We start from the raw sequence: 26,833 nt of genomic DNA on the forward strand, positions 1-26,833 counted from the left end.
AAGCGAGATAAGTCAAGCCTGAATTTGTTATAATTGTGATGATCATGGCGTACAGCTCATGAAAACCCCAAATCCACAATCCCAGAAAATTAGAATATTACATGGAACCAAGAAGACAAGGATTGTAGAATAGAACAATATGGACCTCTGAAAAGTATAAGCATGCATATGTATTCAGTACTTGGTTTGGGCCCCTTTTGCAGCAATTACTGCCTCAATGCGGCGTGGCATGGATGCTATCAGCCTGTGGCACTGATGAGGTATTATGGAAGACCAGGATGCTTCATTAGCGGCCTTCAGCAATTCTGCATTGTTTGGTCTCATGTCTCTCATCCTTCTCTTGGCAATGCCCCATAGATTCTCTATGGGGTCAGGTCAGGCGAGTTTGCTGGCCAATCAAGCACAGTACACTGTATACTTTTCAGAGGTCCGATATTGTTCTATTCTACAATCCTTGTCTTCTTGGTTCCATGTAATATTCTAATTTTCTGGGATTATGGATTTGGGGTTTTCATGAGCTGTACGCCATCATCATCACAATTATAACAAATTAAGGCTTGACTTATCTCGCTTTGCATGTAATGCGTCTGTCTCATATATCAGTTTCACCTTTTAATTTGCATTACTGAAATTAATGGACTTATGCATGATATTCTAATTTTCCGAGTTTCACCTGTAGAAGACTACTGTACAAAGGGCCCCTAAAGAACTCAAGAATAACAAGGTTCTCTTTACATGCTTTTTCTAACATCATTATGGGAACTAACATCAAAACAGCTGGCCATGCTTTGTGTCTAAAATGGCAGTTACTTTCCCAAATACCCTCATATTGTAAAACAGGTATTGTGAAACAGAACTTACTATTGATTCTTGCAGAATAAGCAGCAGAATCCACAGAGTCCTGTGATGCATCTGATATAATTATCACTGCTATTTTGGATGCGCTGGGCCTTCCTCCATTGGTTTCAGAAAAAGCATGCTGAATTGTGAAGTCTATCACTTCCCCTATAAGAAAATAAAAGACAGATTTATTAAAACCCACAAGTTGTGTAACAAGAGTACTAAGTCATCGGTAAGTTAAGGCAGGCATATATATTTAACTTCAACCAAGCAATTTTAACAGGTCTGTCCTTTACCATTCTGCAAAATAACCTTTCTAGTGTTAAAGCACCATTAGGCTCAAGGCTTGAAAAAGAAAGAAAAGAGGTTTTTATTTATTTTCCCCTTTTCTACACTAAGGGGCACTCAAAGCAGCATACAATAAAAATAAAATGAATATTAAAAATAATTCAGAAAACAGGAAGACAATAAATGCAATAATGGTTTGATAATGTTGAATATAATAAAACAATATAAAAGCAATCAGAGTACCATTAAATAATCATGGAACGATTGAAATAAAAAGTCTTCAAAGCCCATCTAAAGGGGAAGAGAGGGAATTTATTGCATTTCTCCCAGAAGATATTCCAGTTAGCTGGGTTGCCACTATTAAGAAGGCTCTGCCCTTAGTATCAGCTAATCATATTTCCAATGGAAATGGGCCAAAGAGCACAGACTCAGGGACACTGATCTTAGCACTCAAGCAGCTTGGTATAGGTGATGTCAGTCCCTGAAGTACAGGTGGACCTCATTATTCGCGGGCGTTCCGTTCTCACCAATAGGCACGGATATGGAAACCATGAATAAGCTTACCCCATGGGAATCTAGGGATTAGGTTCCTAACACACACAAAAGGGCCAAAACAAAAACAAAAACAGGAAGGCTGAAATAAGAGGAGAAAAGCATTGCACTTTATTCTTCAAGTCTCCAGCAATGCCCCGCAAACTCCAAAACAGCTGAATATTTGCTAAAACAATTTAAAAACCAAAAAAAGAGAGAGCCACAGAATGGCTCTCAGCTGTAAAATGGTGGCCGAAAATGACATCAGAAGTCATTTCTGGGTCATTTTCCAGCCACTTTTTCTACCCACGGATAAAGAAACTGGGTCTCTAAGTGCCAACCGCAGATATGTGAAACCACGATCCGTGGATAACGAGGGCCACCTGTAATCTAGTCTCAGGCTGTAAAGGTTAAAGGCAGCACTTTATACTGAATTTGGAAACTTATAGTAAATCAATCTAGTTGACAAAGAATCAGAGTAATATGTCCGCTTGGTTTCAGCTCTTGGTGCTGGTTTAATTTCACCCTGTTTCTTGAACTTGCTTATTCTATTAGGCCTTCCCTTTACCAGGTTCAGACTCTGAGTGACTATCCAAGCAGCGGCTGCCCACAGCCCAGCTCTGGCACCTCTTGTTGGAGATGAACTTCCAGTGCATCGACCTTTTGCACCAACTGTCCTAATGACCACTAGGGGCATTGGGAGTAGAGACAGTGAGTAAGGGTCTCCCTATCTGTCCCTACTCTATGACCCCTGAACTGACTCTGAAGCACTTCCTGTGCTGATTCACAGTCCTTCCTTTCTTCCTAGAGAGCGGATGGAAACATATATCTCTCTCTCTCCTTACCTATCCATTATGCAGTCCTTTAGATTAGATATAGGTCTTTCCTATCTAAGTGTATTTAACCAATACATATTTAGTGTTTAGTCATACAAGGATCTCCATGTGTTTTCTCTAAATAGCTGCAATATCCAAACCATCCTCTGCTACCTACTCTGTAACTAAAGTGTGTGCTCATTCCTTAGTGCTCTGCTGTTTTACCTATTGTGGGTAAAAATCAACAACCTCTAACACTTCCCTCCAGATGTCAAAAGCAGACACTGTAGGATATGCCCTTTGCTGCCTTCCCAACCCGTCATGTTTAGACTTACACTAAATATTTTATTTTACAGGGTAAGGACCTGAAAGTACCATGTACACTGCCTTGAATATAGTACCATAAACAGTAACATCATTATTTATTATTATCATTATTCATTCTTATCATTATTCATTATTGTCATTGTCATGTCTTTGGCACCTATCCAAAAAATGGCAATTTGTTAAAGTAATTGTAAAAGCCTGCGTTGAGACAGGCTAAAGGTTATTGATAAGAGATTTTAGGTATAAATAAGAGGATCAGGTCTTATTCAGCAGTTCCACTAGTGATAGAAAATGGATGATAGATAGATGGATGGAGCACGGTAAAAGATAAAACAATTCCTCAATTATGTTCATCAACATTATATGATGAGCTAACTGGAATGCGAGATAAACTGTTCATAACATGGATATGGAAAACATGGAAAGGAAATTAAAAATATATATTTGGAGAGGGAGAAAAGATTGTAGGGAAAAATTCCAACTCTCAAGCAGTGGGAAAGCAGAATCTGAGATGTGATAGAATATGCTTTAGTAGCTATTTTCTTTAATATTTTTCATGAAAAGAGGGATAAAATGTTAAATCAATTTAGGATGTTGTACAGTTACAAGAGGCAGGGGAATTCAACAATACAGAGGTTCCTTCCTGGATTTCATGAATCATCATATTAAAGAGGTCTCCATGGTTCTAGTAACACCTCCTCAATGGCTTTGACCAAGGAAGCATGATTCCCCAAAGGCCTCTCTTCACCCACACTTATGGAACACTTCTTCAGGAAGAAGTCAAAAGAAGTGACTTACTAGTACATAAGTATGGCAGAGGAGCAGGGACTGAACAGGAAGGCCAAGGCCTGTGATGTACAATACAATTCCACTCATCTAATCTAAAATATAACCTAAACTTGCTGGACTTGTAGGGCCAGCCCAGACACTCAGCATACTGAAGCAAGTGGCTCAGGTGGCACATTCTGAGCATCATGAAAAAGTGGCAACATTTGATTTTATGTTTTCACTCCAAGAGGAGGCGATGTTTTGATTTTCAGCCTGAAGAACCAAAACATTCTTTCCAAAGTACCAAACTGTAGGGATGTGCAAAACGTTTCGGATACAAAATGTTTTGTACCCAAAACAGCCTGTTTCAGGTGTTTTGTAGACAAAACAAAACTGTTTTGTCTACATTTTCCAGATCCAAAAGTTTTGTATACAAAACAAAACGTCCCTGTTTCGGCTACAAAACGTTTTGTTGTTTCGGACCACTATTTTGTAGTGATCGCTGAGTCAGTCTCCATTTTGTGTTTGACATCTCTTTGAATTTCCCACCCTCCCAGCCTTCTGATCGGTGACCTAAATCATGGGCTGACCTGCTGACAATTCCCTCCTTGTTCCCCATTGGCTCTTTTGCTTCTTCCCACTCTTTACTGACCCCACATTGGCCAGGGGAAGGGTTGCTAACCCATGGGGTGCTGGGTTCTGTTGTTTCTGAGGTGTTCTGAGTGTAGATTCTCTGGTAGCATATGAGAGTGGATTCTTGTTTTTCACTGAAAATCTCATATGCTACCAGAGAACCTACAATGAACACCTCAGAAACCAAAAACCCAGTACCCCAAGGGCTTGTGGGTATGGAGGTGGTTGGCACCCTATGTGCACTACACAACCCATCACTCTGGGAAACCCCAGTGCCCCCCAAGTGGAATTATGGGACTGCTGAAACTTCCATTATATCTTAAAAGACACGTAAACTTCAACAATTCACAAAAGATCAGCCCTTTGCCCAATGGAGAGGAGAACTGGTCTTGTGGCTGAGCACGACTTGTCTCCATAGCTAAGCAGGATCTGCCCTGGTTGCATATGAATGGGAGACTTGATGTGTGAGCACTGCAAGATATTCCCCTCAGGGGATGAAGCCGCTCTGGGAAGAGCAGAAGGTTCCAAGTTCCCTCCCTGGCTTCTCCAAGATAGGGCTAAGAGAGATTCCTGCCTGCAACCTTGGAGAAGCCGCTGCCAGTCTGTGAAGACAATACTGAGCTAGATAGACCAATGGTCTGACTCAGTATATGGCAGTTTCCTATGTTCCTAATTCTTTTGAGATAATTCTGGAAGTTTCCTTGCCCCCATTGGGCACTACCACCCACCACACTCCGCTCTGGGTCATCCCTTTCCCCTTGATTTGAAGCAATACATTTGCTGGAATCCCCATTATTCCCTATGGGGAAAATCTTAAAGATGTGTAAACTTTAAAAATTCACAAAAAAACCAGCCCTTTGCCTAATTCCTTTGACATTTGGGTGGTAGCTTCCACCCATTGGACACTATCACCACCACCCACTCTTTTTGCCCTGGGACCCTTTTTAAAAATCCAAATCGATTCGGATTCAGATTCGGAAAATTCGGCTACAAAACAAAACAGGGCTGATTCGGATTCAGAAAATTTGGGTACAAAACAAAATGAGGGTGTTTTGATTCGGATACAAATCGAAACAATAAAATTCCAAAATGCACACCCCTACCAAACTGCTCCTGCCCTGTGGAAAAGTTGGATTTTATTTCATTTTTATTTAACATATTTTTATACCATCCAGAACTTACATCTCTGGGCAGTTTACAACAAAGCAAAATAAATGACAACAGAAAAAGTAAAAAAAAAAAAATAGTTAAAACAAAATTAATGACAACAGAAAAATTGAAACATTACAACAATTTAAAATATTAAAACAATATTTTAAAACAATATTAAAACTATTAAATATTTACTTAAAAGCCTGGATGAACAGATGTGTCTTTAAAGACTTACTAACAGTTTTCAGTGATGGAGAGGCTTTTATTTCAGCAGGGAGCATGTTCCAAACCTTCAGGATAGCCGCAGAGATGCAGTAGCAGCCAGTGAGGGGGCCGGTGGAGGGGCGGCGAGAGGCATCTTTAAGAGTACATAAATTGGTGCTTACCTCCACACTAACTGCACCTGAACGCAGCTCGGAGAAGCAGCGTGCCTCCCAGCACCGCCTGTGGCGGGGGATTGCCTCTACCACTCGCCTGGCTTCCACGGAGCCAATCACCCACCCACGGCCAGGTGAGTGGCAGAGGCGATCCTCTGCCACAGGGGGTGCTGGGTGGCACATTGCTTCTCCGAGCAGCATTCAGGTGCAGCGAGAGCGGAGGTAAGTACCAATTCATTTACTCTTAAAGGTGCCTCTCACCGCCCCTCCACCGGTGCCCTCACCGGCCGCTATTGCAGAAATGACCCATCCCTGAATAGCCACCAGATGAGCCGGTGGCGACTACAGATGGACCTCTCCTGATGATCTCAATGGGCAGTGGGGTACATGGCGAAGAAGATGCTCTCTTAAACACCCAGGGCCAAAGCCACTTAGGTTTTTATAGGTTATAACTAACACCTTGTATTTTCCCTGGAAACTTATTGGCAGCCAGTATAGCTCTTTCAATATGGGAGTAACATGGTCTTTCCGAGATGACCCAGAGACCAACCTGGCTGCCGCATTCTGGACCAACATTCTGGACCAACAGGGCAGCCCCACACAGAGCACATTGCAGTAATATAGTCTGGAGGTTACCAGAATATGTATCACTGTTATGAGGTCATTTATCTCAAGAAACAGATGCAGCTGCTGTATCAGCTAAAGCTGATAGAAGACACTTCTGGCCACTGCCTCAACCTGGGACACCAGGGAAAGGCTTGGATCCAGAAGCACCCCCAGACTGCGTACCTGTTCCTTCCGGAGAAGTGTGAACCCACCCATAACAAGCAGATGAAACTCATCTTCCATGTTTCGACCCCACACAATGAGTACCTCTGTCTTATCTGGATTCAGTCTCAGTTTGTTATCCCTCATGCAGCCCATCACTGTCTCCAGGCAGGCATTTAGTGAGGTTATGCCCTCTCCCAATGATGTTGACATAGAGAAATAGATTTGGGTGTCATCAGCATACTGATAGCACCCTGCACCAAATCTCCCAATGATCTCTCCCAGCAGCTTCATGTAGATGTTAAACAACTCGGAGACAATACAGAGTCCTGAGGGACACCATACAAAAGTTCAGATTTTGAAGAACAGTGTCCAAGGGACACTATCTGGAACGTGCCCAAGAGGTAAGAGCAGAACCACTGCAAAGCAGTACCTCCCACTCCCAACCCCCTCAGACTCTGCAAAAGGATACTATGGTCAATAGTATCGAAAGCCACCAAGAGGTCCAAAAGGACCCATTGGAGATCATCCATCATGCTGACCATGGCAGTCTCCATCCCATAGCCCACCTGAAAGCCAGTCTGAAGTGGGTCTAGATAATCAGTTTCCTTCAAGACTGTCTGGAGCTGGGAGGCCACCACCCTCTCAATTACCTTGCCCAGCAACAAAAGCTTGGAGACAAGCCTGTAGTTGCTCAGCTCTGAGAGATCCAAGATAGGCTTCTTCAGAAGTAGTCTAATAATTGTCTCCTTAAGACAGGGCTGCTCAACTTTGGCCCTTCTGAAGATGTTGTCCTACAACTCCCATAATCCCTGGCTATTGACCACTGTGGCTGGGGATTCTGGGAGTTGTAGTTGAAAACTGCTGGGGAGCCTAAGTTGAGCAGGCCTGCCTTAAGACAAGAAGGCATCCTGCCTTCTCTCAGAAAAGCATTTATAATCTATACCAGGCCTTCTACAACAACCTCCGGCCAGACAGTATAAACCATGTTGGGCCAGGGTCAAGAAAACAGGTGGTAGGCCGCACCGTTCCAATCAGCTTGTCCACATCCTGAGGAGTCACAGACTGGAATTGATCCAACCTAACTACACAAGTGGTGTCGCTGGACACCTCCACATCAGACACTGAAGTAATTGTGGAGACAGAGTTATCGGCCCAAATATGAGATATTCCTCTGCCCCAAAGAATTCATTAAACATGTCCAGTGGGTAATTGATGGTTCCAGGTTCTGATTCAAGGGAGGAGGGGCCCATACTAGCCCTCTCACAACCCTGAACAACTTCGCCGGATGTGAACTTATGGATGCAATATGGGCAGAAAAAAATTGAGCATAGATCTTCGAATGAGCTCTATGTTGCAATCTGTCGGATTCGAGATGAGACTTTCTCCACTTGCACTCCAGTCGTCTACCTCCCCACTTCAGCCCCCGTAGTTCTTCTGTATACCAAGGGACCACTTCTGAAGTGGATCAGAGGCTTAGGAACGATAATGTCTACTGCCCCAGTGAGTTTGCTGTTCCAGTTCTCCACCAAGTCATCAACAGGATCGCCGGCACAGCCAACATTAAATCTCTCCAAGGCTTCTTGAAATCCTATGGGATCCAATAACCTTCTCATGCAGACCATCCTAATAGGTCCATCACCCCTGCAAAGGTGAGAAGTGATTGCAAGTCCAACCATAACCATATGGTGGATCGTCCATGACAATGGGTAAATCACAGGAGTCTCCACCCACGGAACACCACCCTGATCACAGTGAAATACCAAATCAAGCATGTGACCAACAATGTGCGTCGGTCCTGAGACCACTTGAGAAAGGCCCATAGTTGTTGTCATGGCCGCTAAAAACTCCTGAGCCACCCCAGACAGATTGGTCCCAAAGTGAACATCGAAGTCCCCCACTACCACAAGCCTGGGGGATTCCAACACCAAGCCCAAGACCAAGTCCATTAGCTCAGTTAGGGACTCTGTTGAGCAGCGGGAAGATCGGTACACCAACAGAAGTTCCAATCTTTCCCTTGTCCCCAAGTACACACATTTGATATGGTCTGACACTCCAACAGGAATCCTGGTCAGGGAGATGTTATTTTTATAGACCACAACCACTCCACATGGTCCACACTCGCTCCTCAACAGAGTACCCTGGAGAATGAAGCAGGGACCAGACCGGGCCACCAGCCTCCCCCGGCCAGGTCTCTGTAATACATATAGAAATCGAATTATTATTATTATTATTATTATTATTATTATTATTATTATTAATATCAGAGACATTGATATTAATACATTGACGCCTTCATCCAGAATCAGATCTTAGATAGTTTCTGATTTGTTCTGGACTGACCTGGCATTATAAAGGAGCAAGGTGAGGCTCCAAGAGTTGTTGGCACTGCTCCCCAGGTTAAAGAGGTAGCAGGACAGCTTGAAGGGGAAACCACTATTATATTTCCAATTCCCCTTCCCCTGTAATGGCCCGCTGACCTGTCAACGTTACTTCTTCTGTTCCCCACCACCATCGGAATTGCCACCCCATAATCAGTGGATATGCCCCCTGTCTCTCCATCTCCAGATAAGCCCAGACACATTATAAAACAATCTCACCCAGGACTAATTAAAACAGAAGCCAAACTATTAAATAACCATCCACATGTGAATTCTTGGGCCAAGAAACCTGGCCCTCTCCCCCTCCCTATCCTCCGAAGTGGCTTCCCCAAAGTGGCAACCCCGCTGCCACAAGCAGTGTCCCTTTATAGGCTCAGAGATGGCCACTCTGGTCAGATGGTATGCAGGGACTGCTGAGTCACTCCTGGCCCCGATCCTGCACAGAGTCCCCACAGAGCAGCCACAGCCATAGGCCACGGTCCCACAGGTCAAGCAGGGGAAACTGGTGGTCTCACCCTCTCCCTCTCCTGCAGTCAGGCACTCAATAGCAGCAGCAGCAACAACAGAGAGCCAACAACAGCCTCTCACCCTGTGGGCTGTCTGAGAAACAAGTGGTCTCTCCCTCTCCTGCAGGGCTTCTGGCATGCCAGAATGGATGTGTACTGTACAGTATGGGTGCAAAAACTCACTGTGGATTCAATATTCCTTGACCAGGGCTGTCAAACGATTCATTATATATTAATTGTTATGTTTTAACTAGCTAATAATAAAGCAGTTTAATATAAATAGGATATATATTGCAAAACCCAAGTGAACCTTTGAAGAACAGTGTGGAAAAGAGACTGTTTCTTTTAATAGTAAAATTAATTACAATTCAGTCAATCAAGCCTACCTTTACTGATAGCAGGAAAGGCTATCTTTAATATTTTCTTATTCATTGGATTACAGAATATTCACTATTACAATAATACTTCAAAGAGGCTTCAAATACAAACAAGTTCCATCTATATTATGAAATGTTATGAAGTATCTGGAGAACATTTTGAAATAATGTTCTAAAGTTCTAAATACTACTTTTGGAGTGCCCCTGGGATTTCTGTTAACCAGGGTTAATGTTAGCCAGATGTAACACTGTACCAGAGGAAAGGGAGGTAGAAGGAGGTGGAATTCACACAAGAAAGTTGAGGGGTGGGGCAAGAGAGCCTATTATTCTGAATCCCAGACATGAAGGCTATTCACACAAGCAGCCTAGGGTAGGCTAGGGCAGCCCAGCCTGGGCTAAGCTGTTTGTGTGGAATGCCGGGATCAGTCCCAATCCTGGCAGCAAGCCAGGGGGAAGGAGTGGCCGCACTGAGTGCCGTGGCTGCTCACTGTGCTCATGGCATGGGGCACCCTGGGGGGGCAGGAGGGGGAAGTCCTCCCGCTCCCAGCTCTTGCCTTCTCCATGCCACCATTTGTGTCGGTGCGTGATGCAGTGAAGGCAAGAACGGCTACCGCTCGTCTGCTGGAAAGGCAATTGAGCTGCTGCCTTCCCTGCAGACCTCCAGAGCAGCAGCCAGGAGGTCGTGTGTATGGCCACATGATCTCTTAACCCTAGTAAGGTCCAACAAATTCTACATTTATATAAGTGATTATCTATCAGTTTGATTAAATCAGGAGCACCTATTATGCATAGCTCCCTCATCCTTTCTCACAAAGGAAACCTCCTTTCCCACAGAGCCACCAAGTTCCTTCCAACAACGGGGGATCTTTAGCTCAGTAGCAGAGCACATGCCTTGCACACAAAAGGTGCTGCAGCGCTCAGGCAGCAGGACTGGGAAAGAAAGACCACTGCTTAAGATCCTGGAAAACCACCCTCAGCTCGAGTAAACAGTGCTGGGCTAGATCGACCCAATGGGCTGACCTTGTATAAGGCAGCTTCATGTAGTGATAGAGGTGTACAGCATATCTTCCTACATGCATTACATAGAAGATATTGTATAACAGCTATTCCTCCCACAACGAGTCTCAGCCATCTGGCTTTTTATTTTATTTCATTTTATTTCTCCAGGCTGAGAAAACAATCACAGTCAATCCTCCAGCGAACTATGGAAGTCAGGTTTCATTTCTCACTTTTCAGCAGCAATAAACTCTCTACAGTACAAAGTAGGCCAAGGATCCTAATATCTGAACACTCATCTGCTCCTATGGGGCCCTGATGCTAGGTTGCTGCCAGACAGACTATCGTTTTCAGTCCAAAAACAAGGGTGGGATCCAAAGGACTGTGCAAGGTGTTCCATACATGCTTTGGGGCTTTCCTCCTCATAATACAGCTTCTGCGCCCCCTCCAGCTGTGCTCCTAAAGGTTGGGGGACCCTCTAGAGAGAGACTAAATATGGCATGAAGAACTGCAATTGGAAAGTAAAAGCAGCACCCTCTCCCCTTTCTGTTTGTGGATGGGGCTGTCTGGATCCCAGCCATATCTTCTAGTGTACCAGGAAAGGTACATTATGAAGTTTTAAAAATATGTTTTTATTCAGTGCTCAAATTATGGGGGCAGGGTGGCCTTCTTAACATTCGTGATGGCCCCCTTAGCTACTGTTTTTAGAATACTATGGGAGACTGTGATTTGGCTAAAACTAAGATGCTTATAAATTTCATTAAGGGCTCATCTATCCTTTTCCCCACAGTTAGTACGACTTCCATGGGCTGGCTTACAACAAATATTTTTTGTTGGTTGTTTTTGTTTTGTTTTTGCAAGCCCCTAAAGCCATCTGGGGTTGTTTCTTAAGCTAGGAGAGGTGCCATTGGGCTAATTAAGATGAAGTCAAAGCTCCTCAGAAGACTTGTCACCACAGAACAAGCAGGACAAGAACTAGAAGAGAGTGGTTACTCTTCCAACTGACAGGGGCAAAGATTCTACATCTAATTTGCATAAACTCCGTGGGTTGGATAACATGGGAGAGATGCCATCCTCCACTGATGGAGAATGTATGCTCCCTTCCTGCAGCCTCGCTTCTCCCTCAAACACATTGCCCTGCTTTTCCACTAAAACAAAATTAAGCAGTTTGTCAGCACAGAAGTTAAGATTAATCAGGGTTCCTGATATAACAAGGATTGGAAACTGTGCTGAGAAGTGCATTAAGAAAGGATTTTTTTTCCAGTGAGAAGTGAGCACATGTTCCCAATACATTACAATACAATACTGTTCCCAGTTTGTTAAAGACCGTTCACAGGGGAACCAGTGTTACATCTATACTGGGCTAGTGTGGTAATGGAGCTACCATTCTGAGGCTGTTTGCTGCACAGTTACCAAGTAAAGAGGCAAAGCATTTAAACGCCAGGGGAACTCAATGGCAAACATCATAGTGGATGAAACTGGATTTATTCCCCAATGCTGATTTTGGAAGTGCAGAATACTGACAGGAAGATAGGGAAATCTTGCATTGCCCAGTGTCTACCCCTGCTTTTGAGGTTTTCCACTCTCCCATATCCATATCTGATTTTTAAACAAGTTATTCTTATTATTAAAACTTTTATTATTTCAAAGCACACAGAAGCAACACATGCCATTAATATTTACTATTATGTCATTTTCTTTCAAAAAATGAATAAAACTTGTCTTTTCCCACTAGCACATATATAACTTGTTAGACATCAAAGTGTATCCTATGTCTTGATTATCAATTACTAGTATGTTTGTCTTCATATTCTAGCAGCAATTACTTTAAATAGGCAGTTTATTTTTGGTCATTAACCAGCTAAATTACTTTAAAAGAGATTAGTTATTTTTTTGTTGTTGTACATCATCTCTTATAGAAGCAGAAAAGAAGATCAAAATGAAGGCTATAACCTTCTTCTCATAATAATGCTTATCTACATCCAGTATTCTCTTGCTAGGGAACAGTAGGATTGTTCCACCTTAAATCTTTGGATTACAAATACATGGAAATCTCATTTATGCACAAAGATTTCAGACATCAGGATAAAATGAATGCACAGGATGAACTGCAGCATTCAGAGTTTCAGTCGCATTTTGACATAATTCTTAACCATAGTTAATTTTCCTTTAACTATGGTCTGGATACCTAAGAATTGGCTGCAAGCTAAGATGCAAAACCATGGATTGGAGTGAGTTTGCAATCCATAGTTTTCATTAACCATAATTAAGACATTTATAAGCAAGCGTTTGATAATTAATCTGCTGTTTCTTATTTTTGATGTTCTTCTGCTAGTTTAACAAGATTTGATTGGTTTCAAAGCAGATTTTAAAAATCCTGGTCAATTAATTTTAATCTGTTACATGTATTCATGAATAAGCTCAATCAATTTGAAGATAAAATAACACTTTCTGTGTCACTGGGGCCATACAATGGGGCCATTCATACAACATTCAGCCATTCAGAAGGCTTCCCAAACCTTGCCTTCCCTCCAGATAATCATTGGTAGCTCAGTGGGAATGCAGAGTGCACTCCCACATGATCAGTAGGGGTGTGCACAAAACCAGGTTGCCCGGTTCAGTTTGAGTCCAGACTGGACTCGAACAGGACCAGGCATGTTTGGTTTTGCCACCACCCCGACCCCGCTGTTCAATTCGGGCATTAACGGAGGTCCCCCACTGTGGGTTCACAGAAGCCCACCAGAGGCGGGTGAGTAAATTTTTAAAAGGGTTTTTAAAATGGGTTGTTTTTTTAATGGTTCGATTTCAAACAGGTTCAGAAACAAGCCTGTTCACATATCCATGCAGTGTGGAGCAGGACGGATTGATCTGAGTCTGGGACTCATTGTTGCAACCTCTGTGAATCCCACAATGCTGCACGTGACACGTGCAGTGCATTTGGGGATGCCCCAATAGACGGGTGTTCTAGGGACCCATCCCTGTGTGCGGAAGCATCCCTCGAAGCCCCCCATGCTCCCACACAAGCAGGTAGCTGGGGGTAAGGGAGCACTCATACCCTTAACCTCAGCTAACAGCCAGGCTAGGTCACAATAGCCTGCCAGGATTGGGCCCGATCCCAGCAGTTCTCACATGCAACCTAACCCAGGCTGGCTGCACAAGAGGAAAATGGCACCTGCTATCCATAATTTGTGTAAGTACTTGCATTTAGACATAATTAATGTTTTTTAAAACCTAGGTCCCAATTTTTGTCAAGGAACACTTCCTTCCATACAAGGCTGCCCATTTCAGATTGCAATTATTTTTAGAATTGTTGTTAGGTTTTCATCAATCATGTCATAAATCACCTTGACAAATGGAAAGGAAGAAATGTGTTAAACAAACAAATACATGTTCAGTCATCTCAAGCAGACTTTTTAGAACTGAGCAGCAAAGAACCCTCCCTGCCCCCTCACCGCGGTTTGGATAATCACCTACCAAGTTTGCTGGGTCCTTTTTCTCTTTGAGGAATTAAGCTCAATTTAGATAAAAGAGTTTCTTTCACTTGCGGTGTGTTCAATGAAATTTCCAAAGTGTTCACCTTTCCATACTGAAGAACTGCCACCTGAGTTGTAGCATGGCCTGAAAAGAAAACAACAAGATAAGGGGAAACCATTAAATGGGGGAGTGGGACTCAAACATGGCTCTTCAAACATACAGTGGGACTCAAACGTGCCAGATTGTGTCTATAACAAGATGTTTAAGAAATTTCTTCAAAATGATACTACTTTTGGAGAAGGCAGTCCTCTCACAAGTCTATGCATTATTGAATTAGAAAACTTAATACAGGAGGCCCTTGTTATTCACAGGGACCATTCACGCTGGTTAGAGTGCTGGACTAGGATCGGGGAGACCAGAGTTCAAATCCCCATTCAGCCATGAAACTAGCTGTGTGACTCTGGGCCAGTCACTTCTCTCTCAGCCTAACCTACTTCACAGGGTTGTTGTGAAAGAGAAACTCAAGTATGTAGTACACCGCTCTGGGCTCCTTGGAGGAAGAGCGAGATATAAATGTTAAACAGACAATACACCAGATATAACTGTAGTCGAGAATAAAGAAAAACAAGTTAAAATAATCGACATAGCAATACCAGGGGATAGCAGAATAGAAGAAAAAGAAACAGAAAAAATAACCAAATACAAAGATCTACAAATTGAAACTGAAAGGCTGTGGCAGAAAAAGACCAAAATAATCCCAGTGGTAATTGGCGCCCTAGGTGCAATTCCAAAAGGCCTTGAAGAGCACCTCAACACCATAGGGGCCACAGAAATCACCATCAGCCAATTACAAAAAGCAACTTTACTGGGAACAGCCTATATTTTGCGACAGTATCTATAATAACCAACAGTATTGATGATAAAATTCAGCCATCCCAGGTCCTTGGGGAGGACTCGATGTCTGGATAAAACAAACCAGTCAATAACACCTGTCTGACTGTGTAAACAAGAAATAATTGTGAATATGGAAATCGCAAATGATGAAACCATAACTCTTTGGGAATCTGGGGGTTAGGTTCCTACATACACAAACATTGCTAAAAACAAACAAAAATAATTTGGGAAGGAAGCAGAAATAAAAGTAGTACAACATAGTACCTTACTTTCCAGCTTTACGACAACTACGATGATTATTTGTATACCACTTTTCAAAAAAAGTTCCCAAAGTGGTTTGCATAAACATACATACATACATACATACATACATACATACATACATACATACATACATAAGATGGCTTCCTGTCCCCAAAGGGCACACAATCTAAAAAAGAAACATGATAGACACCAGCAACAACCACTGGAGGGACGCTGTGCTGGGGATGGATAGGACTCTATCCATGGATCGGCAGTTGCTCTATCCAAAGCCCCTCCACCACCAAACCTCCAAATTGGCCGATTTTTTGCTCATTTTTGCTCTTTTTTTTCCTTTTTGTATACACGAGCCACAAAATGGCTCCATGCTACCTCCAGGCAGGAAATCCCACTGGAAATGCCACTACAAGTGACACCTCAAGTCACTTCTAGTGGCCCAGGAACCAGAAATCATCTGTTTTTAATATTGCGGCCAATGAAACCCTAAGACCCATCCGTGGATATGTGAAACTTTGGTTGTTGAAACTGCAGATAATGAGGACCACCTGCATTTCCAGATAATATTATCTCTACTATTCAGAAGAAATGAAAGAAATGAAATGAAAATAAAATTAAGGGTGACTCTATAACACGAGTTGTTTGGGGAAGCAAAGGGGTGGCAAAGAACAAGATTGGAGAGCAAGGATATTGTCATACATGTAGGGCAAATCTTATTGAATGCTGATAGAGTATCTGCATTTCTTTGCATTTAGTTTCATAAAAAGCTCTGAAGTTGTCAATGATGGCTTGCTTGGCATTTTCAAAGTTATTCAGAACACGGGCAAGATTTCTCTTAGAAAGCCCTGGTTGGTTGGTTTTTATTAGGACAAACCTTCCAGTCTGCTTTCCAGGCTAGTTTTCTATTCCTGTCAAGACCAGGGGAGAGGGGTCAGTAGCAGGCCAGATAAAATCTGCAAAAGAGATGACCATGTACTTGCCTTGCACACACTGGTTGCCTTTGAACATTCTTTGTAACTGCAGGTTCAACAGACCTGCAGTTTCCCTCGATTCCCCTGGTGCGCTCCCAGAGGATGACAATCTTCAGTCTGGGAGACTGCAAATGGGACGGAACTGGCTGTGTGGGCATCCTCTGACCAAGGAAGGAAAGCTGCACCAGCCAATTGAATTAGAGCAGTGGGAGGAGCTTCCTCCTTTAACTCCAGTTTGGGTGAGAGTAAACCTCTTGCCCAAATCAGATAACATGCTGCAGCCTCCGAACCCTCGATAGGTAAGTGAACCAAACTTGCAACTGAGGGTTCGTGCAGAGGCTGGGAGTGAGTCCTGGAATACAGCTGGGTCCAAGAACCATGGTTCCAAAAATTTGGACATCATAGGGGGCCAACCTGATGTTTGCCTCAGGTTTGCCTCAGGTTTCCTGTGACATAAGTCAGCCATATTCTCACCCAGCCCAGTTCCTCACCAAGAAGGAAGCTAAGAGGTTGGCCTTTGAAAATAATTAGTTGAAGCTATAGGGCCATAATATACCATGAATGTATTGTCTAAACACTTTGCTGTAAATGGATGGGGAAAAACATTTTGTGGAGAGCATCCACTACTCCTCAGCATTATCTCTGTTTCTAATTGGTAGATTGCTTTGACAGTTCTATTCTGTGTAGTCTATACTATTTATAGTGGCTAAGGTGCATCTACCTGTGAAATAATGGCAAGCCTAATCTACACAGGGAGAATGGACAGAAACAAGGCAGAAGAGTCCTGAGGTGGTAAAATGCACAGGACCCTTCAAGGTGGGGAAGGCTATTTCTGAATGCTCTTTTTTGTGAAAATTATCCAGCAAGTTCAAAAGCAGCACAGCAGAGCCTCTGTCTTTGCCATTCTACTAATAATGACCACATTCCGCTTCTCCTAACACAGAACTTTAATTAACTGGGTGCAGAATTTTGATCATTTGTCGATTTGTTATTAAACACACATTCCTCCTTAAAGGTTTTGCCAGAATCATTATGGGGTTTTCAGAGCAGTACTTCAAATACTGATAAATACAATGAATATGGACTTCAAACCTCTAAAACAACAACAACAATTTAAAAGGATTGCATGAACTCACCAACATCAGCGTGGTTAATAAATGCTTTCACAAAGTTTTTCATTTCCTCAAACTGTGGTTCTCTAACATTTGAGCTCCTGTCCAGAAGAAATATCACATCCATTGGCTTGCTGCAGGTTTCTATGAATAAAATTTTTTAAAGTTTGTCATTCTTACAAGAAGTTTGTACTAAGCAACTACCAAATGGCAGTATGTCACCTCAGAAAGAAGACCATACTTTTTTAAAAAATGCTGATTAGGGAAAAGGTAGAAAAGTCTGTGTGTGCTTTTCAGACCTTATACCTGTAGGGAACTCTTTCCATGCTGACTTGCCTAGAAAAGAATGTACATCTTTCACAGACCACCTGAACATTGCAGAAGATCCTGGGGAGGGTTCTAGGGGGCATACTCTATAGGATGTATTTCCATTACATGTGGAATATTGACCAAGTCTGTTGGGTCTTGCTGTCACCTTATAACAATGATTTCACTGGTGGTTGTTTTGTTTTTTTAATGGGGGCCACTTACGCAAAAAATCCTCAATGCAAAAGTCATTTCCGACTGTGCTGACCTCTGCACAGTACTGCAGTTTCCCCAGTGCTGGGAGGGCCCTTCAAGGGAAATGGAGCATTCTCAAGAGCTCTACAGGGAAACCACTGGGAAGACTTAATGTCCCAGCAATTTGCGTACTCCTTCAGATGGTGCAGGGGCTCAAGTGGGCTCCATTTCCCTTAAAGGAGCCCCATCAGCACTGGGCAAAGTGCAACACTGCACAATGGGAACCTTTGCTTCTACATGGTGGCAGGGGAACTATGCAGAGTATTCAGCTTTGGCCAAAAGTTCACACAGGCCCAATAAACAATTAGGAAGCCACACTTATGATTGATGGAGATGCTTTATGTCAATAGAGCACACCCAAGAACAAAAGTGACTTCCCTATGGCTGAGCATTTCAGGGGAGGTTAGGAAGTGATGCACACACTATATTTCATGGAAACTGATCTGCTATTACTGATATTTTCATTGAAAGATCCCTGATTAAATTGGTTTTTCAGGTTTTTTAAAGTTATGTAAAAACCAAAAACCTGTTGGACCAGAAACAACAATGAGTCGGGAAAAAGAAGGGTATGCAGTGTGCACACTGCAGGCAATAATATCTCTGTCAGTATCATACCACCTTGAACTCTCTGTCTTCAAGATAAAATGTAAATCTTAATACATATTAGGGATGCTACAGTCTAGTGCAGGGACTCTCAACCTTGGGTCTCCAGATGTTGTTGGACTTCAATTCTCATAATCCCCAGCCCCAATGACCTTTAGTTGCGGATTATGGGAGCTGAATTCCAACAACATCTGGGGACCCAAGGTTGAGAATCCCTGGTCTAGTGCATCTAGAATTTTCACAGGAGAAAATGTGAAGAAATTGTAAGAGGTGGTTCTCAAGAAATGCATAAGAAGATACAAAAAACAGAAACCTTTCTTTCCCCCCCAAGAGAATGACAGTACCTTCCGCTGAGCAACATGTTTTCAGTACTAAGTCAGGTCCTTCTGTAATGAGTTGGTCATATCCTTGAAGGAGGATTGGAGCCTGTGACTGGCTTATTAATTCAAGTTCTTGGATATTCACATTTTCAGTGATCCCAAAGGGGATGAAATTGATATCAGAGGGCACACGAGTGATGGTATCTGTCGAAGGGTTTGCAGTCACCATGTAAACCCAGTGTGGTACTTGCCTCCTCCCTCCACTGCTTGTGGTAAATACTTTCTCAGAGACAAATCTGACTGCCTCTCCAGTGTTGGTGGCATTCCCTCCATGGTACTTGATCTCCCTCACTTTCTTAATCAGGTCTTCCTTGGACTGTCTTCCACTGAAGGAATATTCCATAGTAACTGTCAATGAGTACTGAATGATGGCAATATGAATGGTTTCTATTCCTATATCCATTTCTCTTATGGTACGGGCAATGAACTCTTTGATCAAACTGAAATTCTCCTTGCCAACTTTGTCAGAGCCTTCAACCACAAAAACAATGTCAACTGAAAATACTAGTGGCCTTGCTTTTGCTTCTCCAAGCAGCGTGGTATTTATGTATACTTCTGCTGAGATGATTGTAGGACGGGTTGTGGTGGGGATTGGGGTTGTAGTACTTACTTCAGGCACAAGGCCACAGAAGTAGTCCATTATTTCATCCCTGACATCCCCCAATTCAAGAGCACTGCTAATTATGAAGGCCTTATTCTCAGGTGACTGGTTTTCAATTAGTTCAATTTGTTTATTGCTGATATGAGGTCCAAGTCCAACTGGTATTACAATCACTTTCTGCTTTTTCAAATATGGGAAAACTTTTTTAATTCTTGTAGGATCCTGAGAATCCTTAGGATCCTTGCTAGCTGTAAGCAACACAGCAATTCGGGCAGCATTTGTCCTTGGAGCCTTTGCAAACACATGGAATACAACATATTTAAGTACTTCTGGCACAGAGGCAAAATCTTCACCAGTGTATCCCATATCTTGGACAGCCTTCCTAATTTCAGATGGTGTTTTCCTGTCTTTGAGGGCAAGGTAAATATGTGAGCCAGAACCATATACCAGGATTGACAAGCGAATTCTTTTTTGAGAGATGTGGAGTTTCCTTATCATGCCTATGATGAAAGCTTTCAACAGTTGAAAATCACTCTCAGAAAGCTTATTTGAGCCATCAATTAAGAATGCAAGGTCCATCATTTTGCTGCAAGAGTACTGTTTTTCTGGAGCAATAATTGTAGATGTCAGTACACTAGGCTCTCCTTGATCACATGCATGGCATGTCAAGTTTCGTCCTTCACAATGGCTAGGGAAACAACCAAGAAAGTTAAAAAATAAAGTTAAAAATCAACTTTAACCTCTTTGATCCCAAAAGAAGGTAAGGAGATCTCTCCCATCTAGCTTCTTGTAGACCTATATCACTGCTAAATTATGATGTCAATATTTTGTTTAACGGTTCTTGCTGTTTTTACATGAACACACACACACAAATATATATATATATATACACACACACATATATATACCAGACAGAATTTATTAATGAGTATAAATAATTTCTTAAAATTATAAAACTATCAACCTTTATAATTCTAAGGAGCAGGAATTAATGTTATGGTTTTTTGCTGCCGGGAAGGCACTCAGTGAGGCTGTTCTCATGAGCATACAAGCCCAGGCTTAGGTAGCCAAGTCTGGGCTTGGGTGCCCATGAGAACCACAGGAATCCACACAGTGCCTCAATGCAAAACCTGTGTCAAAGCCCGGCTCTTAGTTGAGATTAGGGACAACACACCTTTAACCTGGCTGCCAGGATCATATGTCAGCAAGAGCTACTTACAGTTTGTGCTGACACAGAGATGGGCACCTAGAGCACCCGTCCCAGTGGATACCTGGGAGACCAAGACCCAGTGGATACCTGGAGACTGAGACAATGAAATCCCGGTGTCAGAGTGAATTACCCTACTCCACACTGCATGGAGCAGTGAGGATCATGTGAAAGCATGCTCTATGCTCCCACCCTATCTATCTATCTATCTATCTATCTATCTATCTATGTGTGGTACTACCATAAATGATACAAAATGCAATACCACTACATAAACAGGCTGTAAACTATTTATATAACAAAAAATACAACAGCTCTCCACAATGTGAATGATATATTCCCAGTACAACAAAATGAATGTAAATAATGATCTCTGATGAAGCATTTGTGAAACAAGGATTTATCGCAAAATCTTGTAATCTTGTTGACACACACGTATCATATATATGTAATATACATTCATTTTGTTGCATTGGGAATAATCTATGCTTCCACCTAGTAAACAATGATCATTGATTGATCTCCCACCCACCCGGTAGGTTGTGTAAATGGCCCCAATATCTTGTATATAATTTTTTATGAACAATTTTGGAAAACCTGGACACAGGATAAACATTTTTTGACTGAATAAAGTTGTTTGATATATTTCCATCAACTAGGATGAAAATAGCAGGCTATCTGTCTGAGAAATTGATGGTAACAGAACCATTTGCTATAGCCATTAGAGCAAAGCAAAATATTCACAGTATGAAGATGGACAGAAAATAATTTAACATGTTGCTATATACTGATACTGTGGTCCTAACCTTACCTAATCTATCAGAATCTTTTAGAAATTGTTAGGATCTTGTTATATCATATTGTGACACATTGAGTTACAGATTTAATAAGACTGAGTTGAAAAATTATTGATTCTTGAAATATGCTATTTGGAAATCAAGATTATTTGTAAAACTGTAGGTCAGATTTAAAATAATTATGAAATATTAGAGGAAGACTTAAAGAGAGAGTTAAGGAGACAACAAGCTTGTAGGATATGCTAGAGAGGGAGAATATTTTTAATCAAGATGGACTTTCTGCCTAAATTAATGGCTGACATTCAGACTAATATGAATATGTCTGACCATAGTGTCCTTCTGGAATGTCTGAAAGAGTGGGGGATAGGAGGCACTGTTTTACAGTGGTTCCACTCCTACCTCTCAGACAGATTCCAGATGGTGTCGATTGGAGACTGTTGCTCTTTGAAATCTGAGCTTATGTATGGCGTCCCTCAGGGCTCCATACTGTCTCCGATGCTCTTTAACATCTACATGAAACTGCTGGGAGAGATCATCAGGGGATCTGGTGCGGGATGTTATCAGTATGCTGATGACACCCAGATCTACTTCTCCATGTCAACATCATCAGGAGATGGCATAACCTCCCTAAATGCTTGCCTGGAAGCAGTAATGGTCTGGATGAAGATCATTCTAGATCATTTATGAATAAATTAAAAAGCACCGGTCCCAGTACTGATCTCGGGGGGGGGGGCACTTCTTACTTCCCTCCATTGTGAAAACTCTCCATTTATACCTACCCTCTGTTTCCTGTCTTTCAACCAGTTAGCAATCCACACATGTACTTGTCCCCTTATCCCATGACCACTAGGTTTTCTCAGGAGTCTTTGATGTGGAACTTTGTCAAAAGCCTTTTGGAAGTCCAGGTAGACTATGTCAACTGGATCACCTTGATCCACACACTTGTTGACACTTTCAAAGAACTCCAAAAGGTTGGTGAGGCAATATTTACCTTTGCGGAAGCCATGCTGGTTCACTCCCAGCAGGGCCTGTTCTTCTATATGCTTTACAATTTTATCCTAGAGGATGCTTTCCATCAATTTGCCTGGAATGGACGTTAAGCTAACCGGCCTGTAATTTCCTGGATCACCCCTGAATCCCTTTTTGATAATCGGTGTTACATTTGCTACTTTCCAGTCCTATGGTACAGAGTCCGATTTCAGGGATAAGTTATATATTTTAGCAAGGAGGTTGGCAATTTCACATTTAAGTTCTTTGAGGACTCTTAGATGGATGCCATCCGGCTCTGGCGATTTGTTAGTTTTCAGTTTTTCCAGACAGTTTAGAACATCTTCTCTTGTCACTTCTATCTGACTCAGTTCTTTAGCCTCCATCCCTAAAAAGCCTGGTTCAGGAACAGGTAAATGTTCTGTATCCTCTGCTGTGAAGATGGATGCAAAGAACTCATTTAGCTTCTCTGCAGCCTCCATATCCTCCTCAATAATTCCTTTCACTTCTTCATTGGCTAATGGTCCAACCGCCTCCCTGGCAGGTTTCTTGCTTCTAATGTATTTAAAGAAGCTTTTGTTATTCCCCTTGATATTTTTGGCTAAATGTTCCTCAAACTCTCTTTTTGCCTCTCTTATTGTCATCTTGCATTTATTTTGCCAGAGTTTGTGTTCCTTTCTGTTCTCTTCATTTGGACAGGCCTTCCAATTTCAGAAGGAAGTCTTCTTCCCTTTTATGGCTTCCTTGACATTACCTTTTAGCCATGCTGGCATCCTCCTGGACTTAATGGTACCTTTCCCCCTTTTGGGTATACAATCTAACTGGGCTTCTAGTATTGTGGTTTTGAGTAAACTCCATGCACTCTGGAGCAAAGTGACTCTCCTGATTTTCCCTATCAGCTTTCTTTTTACCATACTCCTCATTTTGGAGAAGTTTCCTCATCTGAAATTCAAAATGTCTGTGTTAGACTTCCTTGGTAATTCTCTCCCCACATGTATGCTGAATTTGATCACACTATGGTCACTGTTCCCTAAAGGGTCAATGACACTGACATCATGCACCAGGCCCTGGGTGCCACTCAGAATTAAGTCCAAGGTCGCCTCCTCTCTGGTTGGTTCCAAGACCAACTGTTCTAGGGCACAGTCATTTAGCATATCTAGAAATCTGACCTCTTTGTCATAACCTGACTGTGAATTTACCCAGTCTATTTGTGGGTAATTGAAGTCACCCATTATTACAGCCCTGCATCTCCTTGACGCCTCCTTGATTTCCTGCCACAATTCCTAGTCACTGTCAGTGTTTTGATCCAGAGGGCGATAGCATGTCCCCAGTAGCATGTTCCCTTTCAGGCCTTGTATTGTCACCCACAGGGTTTCTGTGGAGGACTCTGGTCCACCTAGGTTTTCTAGTTTGTTAGATTCTATCCCTTCTTTAACATACTGCGATACTCCACCTCCAAGGCGCCCCTCCCTGTCTTTTCTATAGAGTTTATAATCCAGGGATAATAGTGTCCCACTGGTTCTCACTGTTCTACCATGTTTCTGTTATGCCCACTATATCTATTTCTGCATTAGCAACCAAGCACTCCAGCTCACCCATCTCACCCCATATAAGCACCTATACGCTGAATCTCTCACCTGATGTACGCTATCTTTCTTTTGACTCTTTGACCAGCTGGCATGGCACAGGCTCCTGTCTGCTCTTTATGCGGTTCTGCTCTGTCCCCTTCTGTTTAATCTGAATTCTTTGCACCCTTGCACTTTAAAGGATGGTTTTTGCCAAACGGGATACTGCCCAGCACCCATCGGCTGTTCCCCAGGCATCATTTTAAAAGCTGCTCTGCAACCTTTTTTATTTTAAGCGCCAGCAGTCTGTTTACAGCTTGGTTCCAGAGCAGCCCATCCCTTTTGTACAGGCCTTGCTTTCCCCAAAATGTATCCCAGTGCCTAACAAATCTAAACCCCTCCTCCCGGCACCAACGTCTCATCCACACATTGAAACCCCTCAGCTCTGCCTGTCTCACTGTACCTGTGTGTGGAACAGGTAGCATTTCTAAGAATGCTACCTTGGGGGTCCTGGACTTCAATATGCTACCTATCTGCCTCAGCTTGGCTTCCAGGACCTCCCAACTACATTTTCCCACATTGTTGGTGCCGACGTGCACCACGACAGCTGTCTCCTCCCCAGCACTGCCTAAGAGCCTATCAAGATGCTGCGTGATGTCCGCAACCTTAACACAAGGCAGGCAAGTCACCGTTTGGTCAACACACGGGTTACAAACCCAGCTCTCTATACCTCTAATGATCAAATCACCCACTACAAGGAGACCCCCACCGCCCAGAGGAGTATCCCGTGTGCGAGAGGATATGGGCTCATCATCCATGGAAGGGGTTCCTTCTAAAGGAGCATTTCCCTCTTCCTCAGACTGATGTCCTCTTTGACTGAGACCTTCATTCTCCCTGACAGCAGAGGAGCTATCAGCCCTGGAGTGGGATGCCTCTATCTCATCCCTGAAGGTTCCGTCCACATGCCTCTCTATCTCTCTGAGCTTCTCCAGATCCACCACCCTGGTCTCAAGGGAACGAATTTGTTCCCTGAGAGCCAGGAGCTCCTTGCACCGAGCTCACACCCATGACTTCTGCCCATAGGGCAAATAGTCATACATGTGGCACTCTGTGCAATACACTGGGAAGTGCCCCTTCCCCTGCTGACTTTCTATCTTCATACTGTTTTTGTTGGTTGTTTACAGTCTTTAGAGTCAGCTATATGTCAGCTATAGCTTTTATCTCCATGGGTGATAAAAGTGCTTTTTAGTGGAGGGAGTTATTTTTAAAGTCCCCTAAAATACATACTTTGGACTAAGGGTGTGCTAAACTGGTCCACAGTGAACCAGCCTGGTTTGAGAAATTTGATCATGGAACGGACTAGCCCTGGCGAAAGGGATCCAGTCTGCAATCAAACTGAACCTAACTTGGTTCATCTGCAGACCGGTTCATTGGTTCAAGTTCCTGTAAAGGAGAAGCCAGTGAGGCCTCTGCATGTGGAGAGGCCAGTTGCGTGCCAATACCACAGCTGAGAGGACAGGGGAGCACCACAAAGGCCTGCTGATAAGCGCCTCTTTCAGTTTTAAAAGGCACCTCTTTTGTACCGCTCTCTTGCCACCTTTTATTACCTTTGGAGGCAAAGGGGAATCCTCACCAGATTCACCTTTACAGGCGCTTGAACTAGAGAACCAGTTAGAGCTGGTTTGTTTGGATGTACGGAACCAGCCAGCCAGTTTGACCGAACTGGTTCACTGACTGCAGTCCGATCCAAATTCAGACCAAACCATGCAAACCAGTTCCATGCACACTGGACTAAAGAGGTAAACAACATTTTGCTGGGAAATCTTGTGAAACTGTAGCAATGATGGAGGTGTGAATTAAGTCCCAAAATTTCTCAGTTGTCTACAGTATTCTCAGTTGTCTACAGTATCACACAGCCCTCAGTGACATATTTCTGGTAGCAAACAGGGCTTTCATGGGGACACGGGAGAAGCAAATATTGCTTTCTGATCTTCCTCTCCATGCATAGGCTGCATGGTAAGTCATCGGCATGGCTAGTATCCTGGCACCCTAAGATGCCTCCTAACATCATGGAGAATGCGGGCCAAATAATAAGAAAATTTCAACAGCAGTTTCTCACCTGCAACCTGCCTTAGGTTCATGTCATGCTTCTAATCAACCACTTGCCTGGTCAGTCTTGGCACATAAAAATTACCTCCAGGCAAAAAAGCTAGTAAACTAGCAAATTGTTGGTTCCTTTTGTTGATGTGCCAGAAAGTAGTAACATACATATGTGTGGGCAGGCAGGGAAGAAAGATCCAGGCTAGTAAATTTCATACATTTATGTATTATTTTCAAGGCTAGGGCATTACCTGTCTGCTGTTCTCTCCAGAGGTTAGCCAACTTCTTTTAGGCACAAAAAGGCACAAACTGTGTATTCTTTCCAATGACTTTGCTCTTTCTTTTTTATTAATAATTTTCAGACAGGATGAAATGTTTTAACAAACATTCATGGAAAAACCCAAATAATGATACATTTTTCATATTTCAGCATAATACAACATTCCCCGCTCTCATCTTTATATCTACTATATATTTTGAAGAGTTTGTTTGTGGACTTCGTGCAAAATAAAGTCATAATTGGCTTTATGAAATCAAATTTGGCATAAACAATCCTGCCACAAA

At 42.7% G+C, this 26,833-nt stretch overlaps 1 protein-coding gene across 2 annotated transcripts in view; it reads right to left on the reverse strand.

The window, feature by feature from the left end:
* The window catches only part of VWF (von Willebrand factor), a 262,224-nt gene that overhangs the window by 109,935 nt on the left and 125,456 nt on the right, over positions 1-26,833 (reverse strand). For both annotated transcript variants that reach the window (XM_053257896.1, XM_053257897.1), the window contains 4 exons: positions 18,977-20,301; positions 17,493-17,612; positions 14,234-14,377; positions 862-1,005 (listed from right to left, as the gene is read on the reverse strand). In XM_053257896.1, coding sequence (XP_053113871.1) covers positions 862-1,005; positions 14,234-14,377; positions 17,493-17,612; positions 18,977-20,301 — 1,733 coding nt within the window. The remainder of the gene's footprint in view (positions 1-861; positions 1,006-14,233; positions 14,378-17,492; positions 17,613-18,976; positions 20,302-26,833) is intronic.

The sequence above is a fragment of the Hemicordylus capensis genome, chromosome 5, assembly GCF_027244095.1.
Source record: "Hemicordylus capensis ecotype Gifberg chromosome 5, rHemCap1.1.pri, whole genome shotgun sequence".
In the NCBI taxonomy this organism is placed as follows: Eukaryota; Metazoa; Chordata; class Lepidosauria; order Squamata; family Cordylidae; genus Hemicordylus; species Hemicordylus capensis.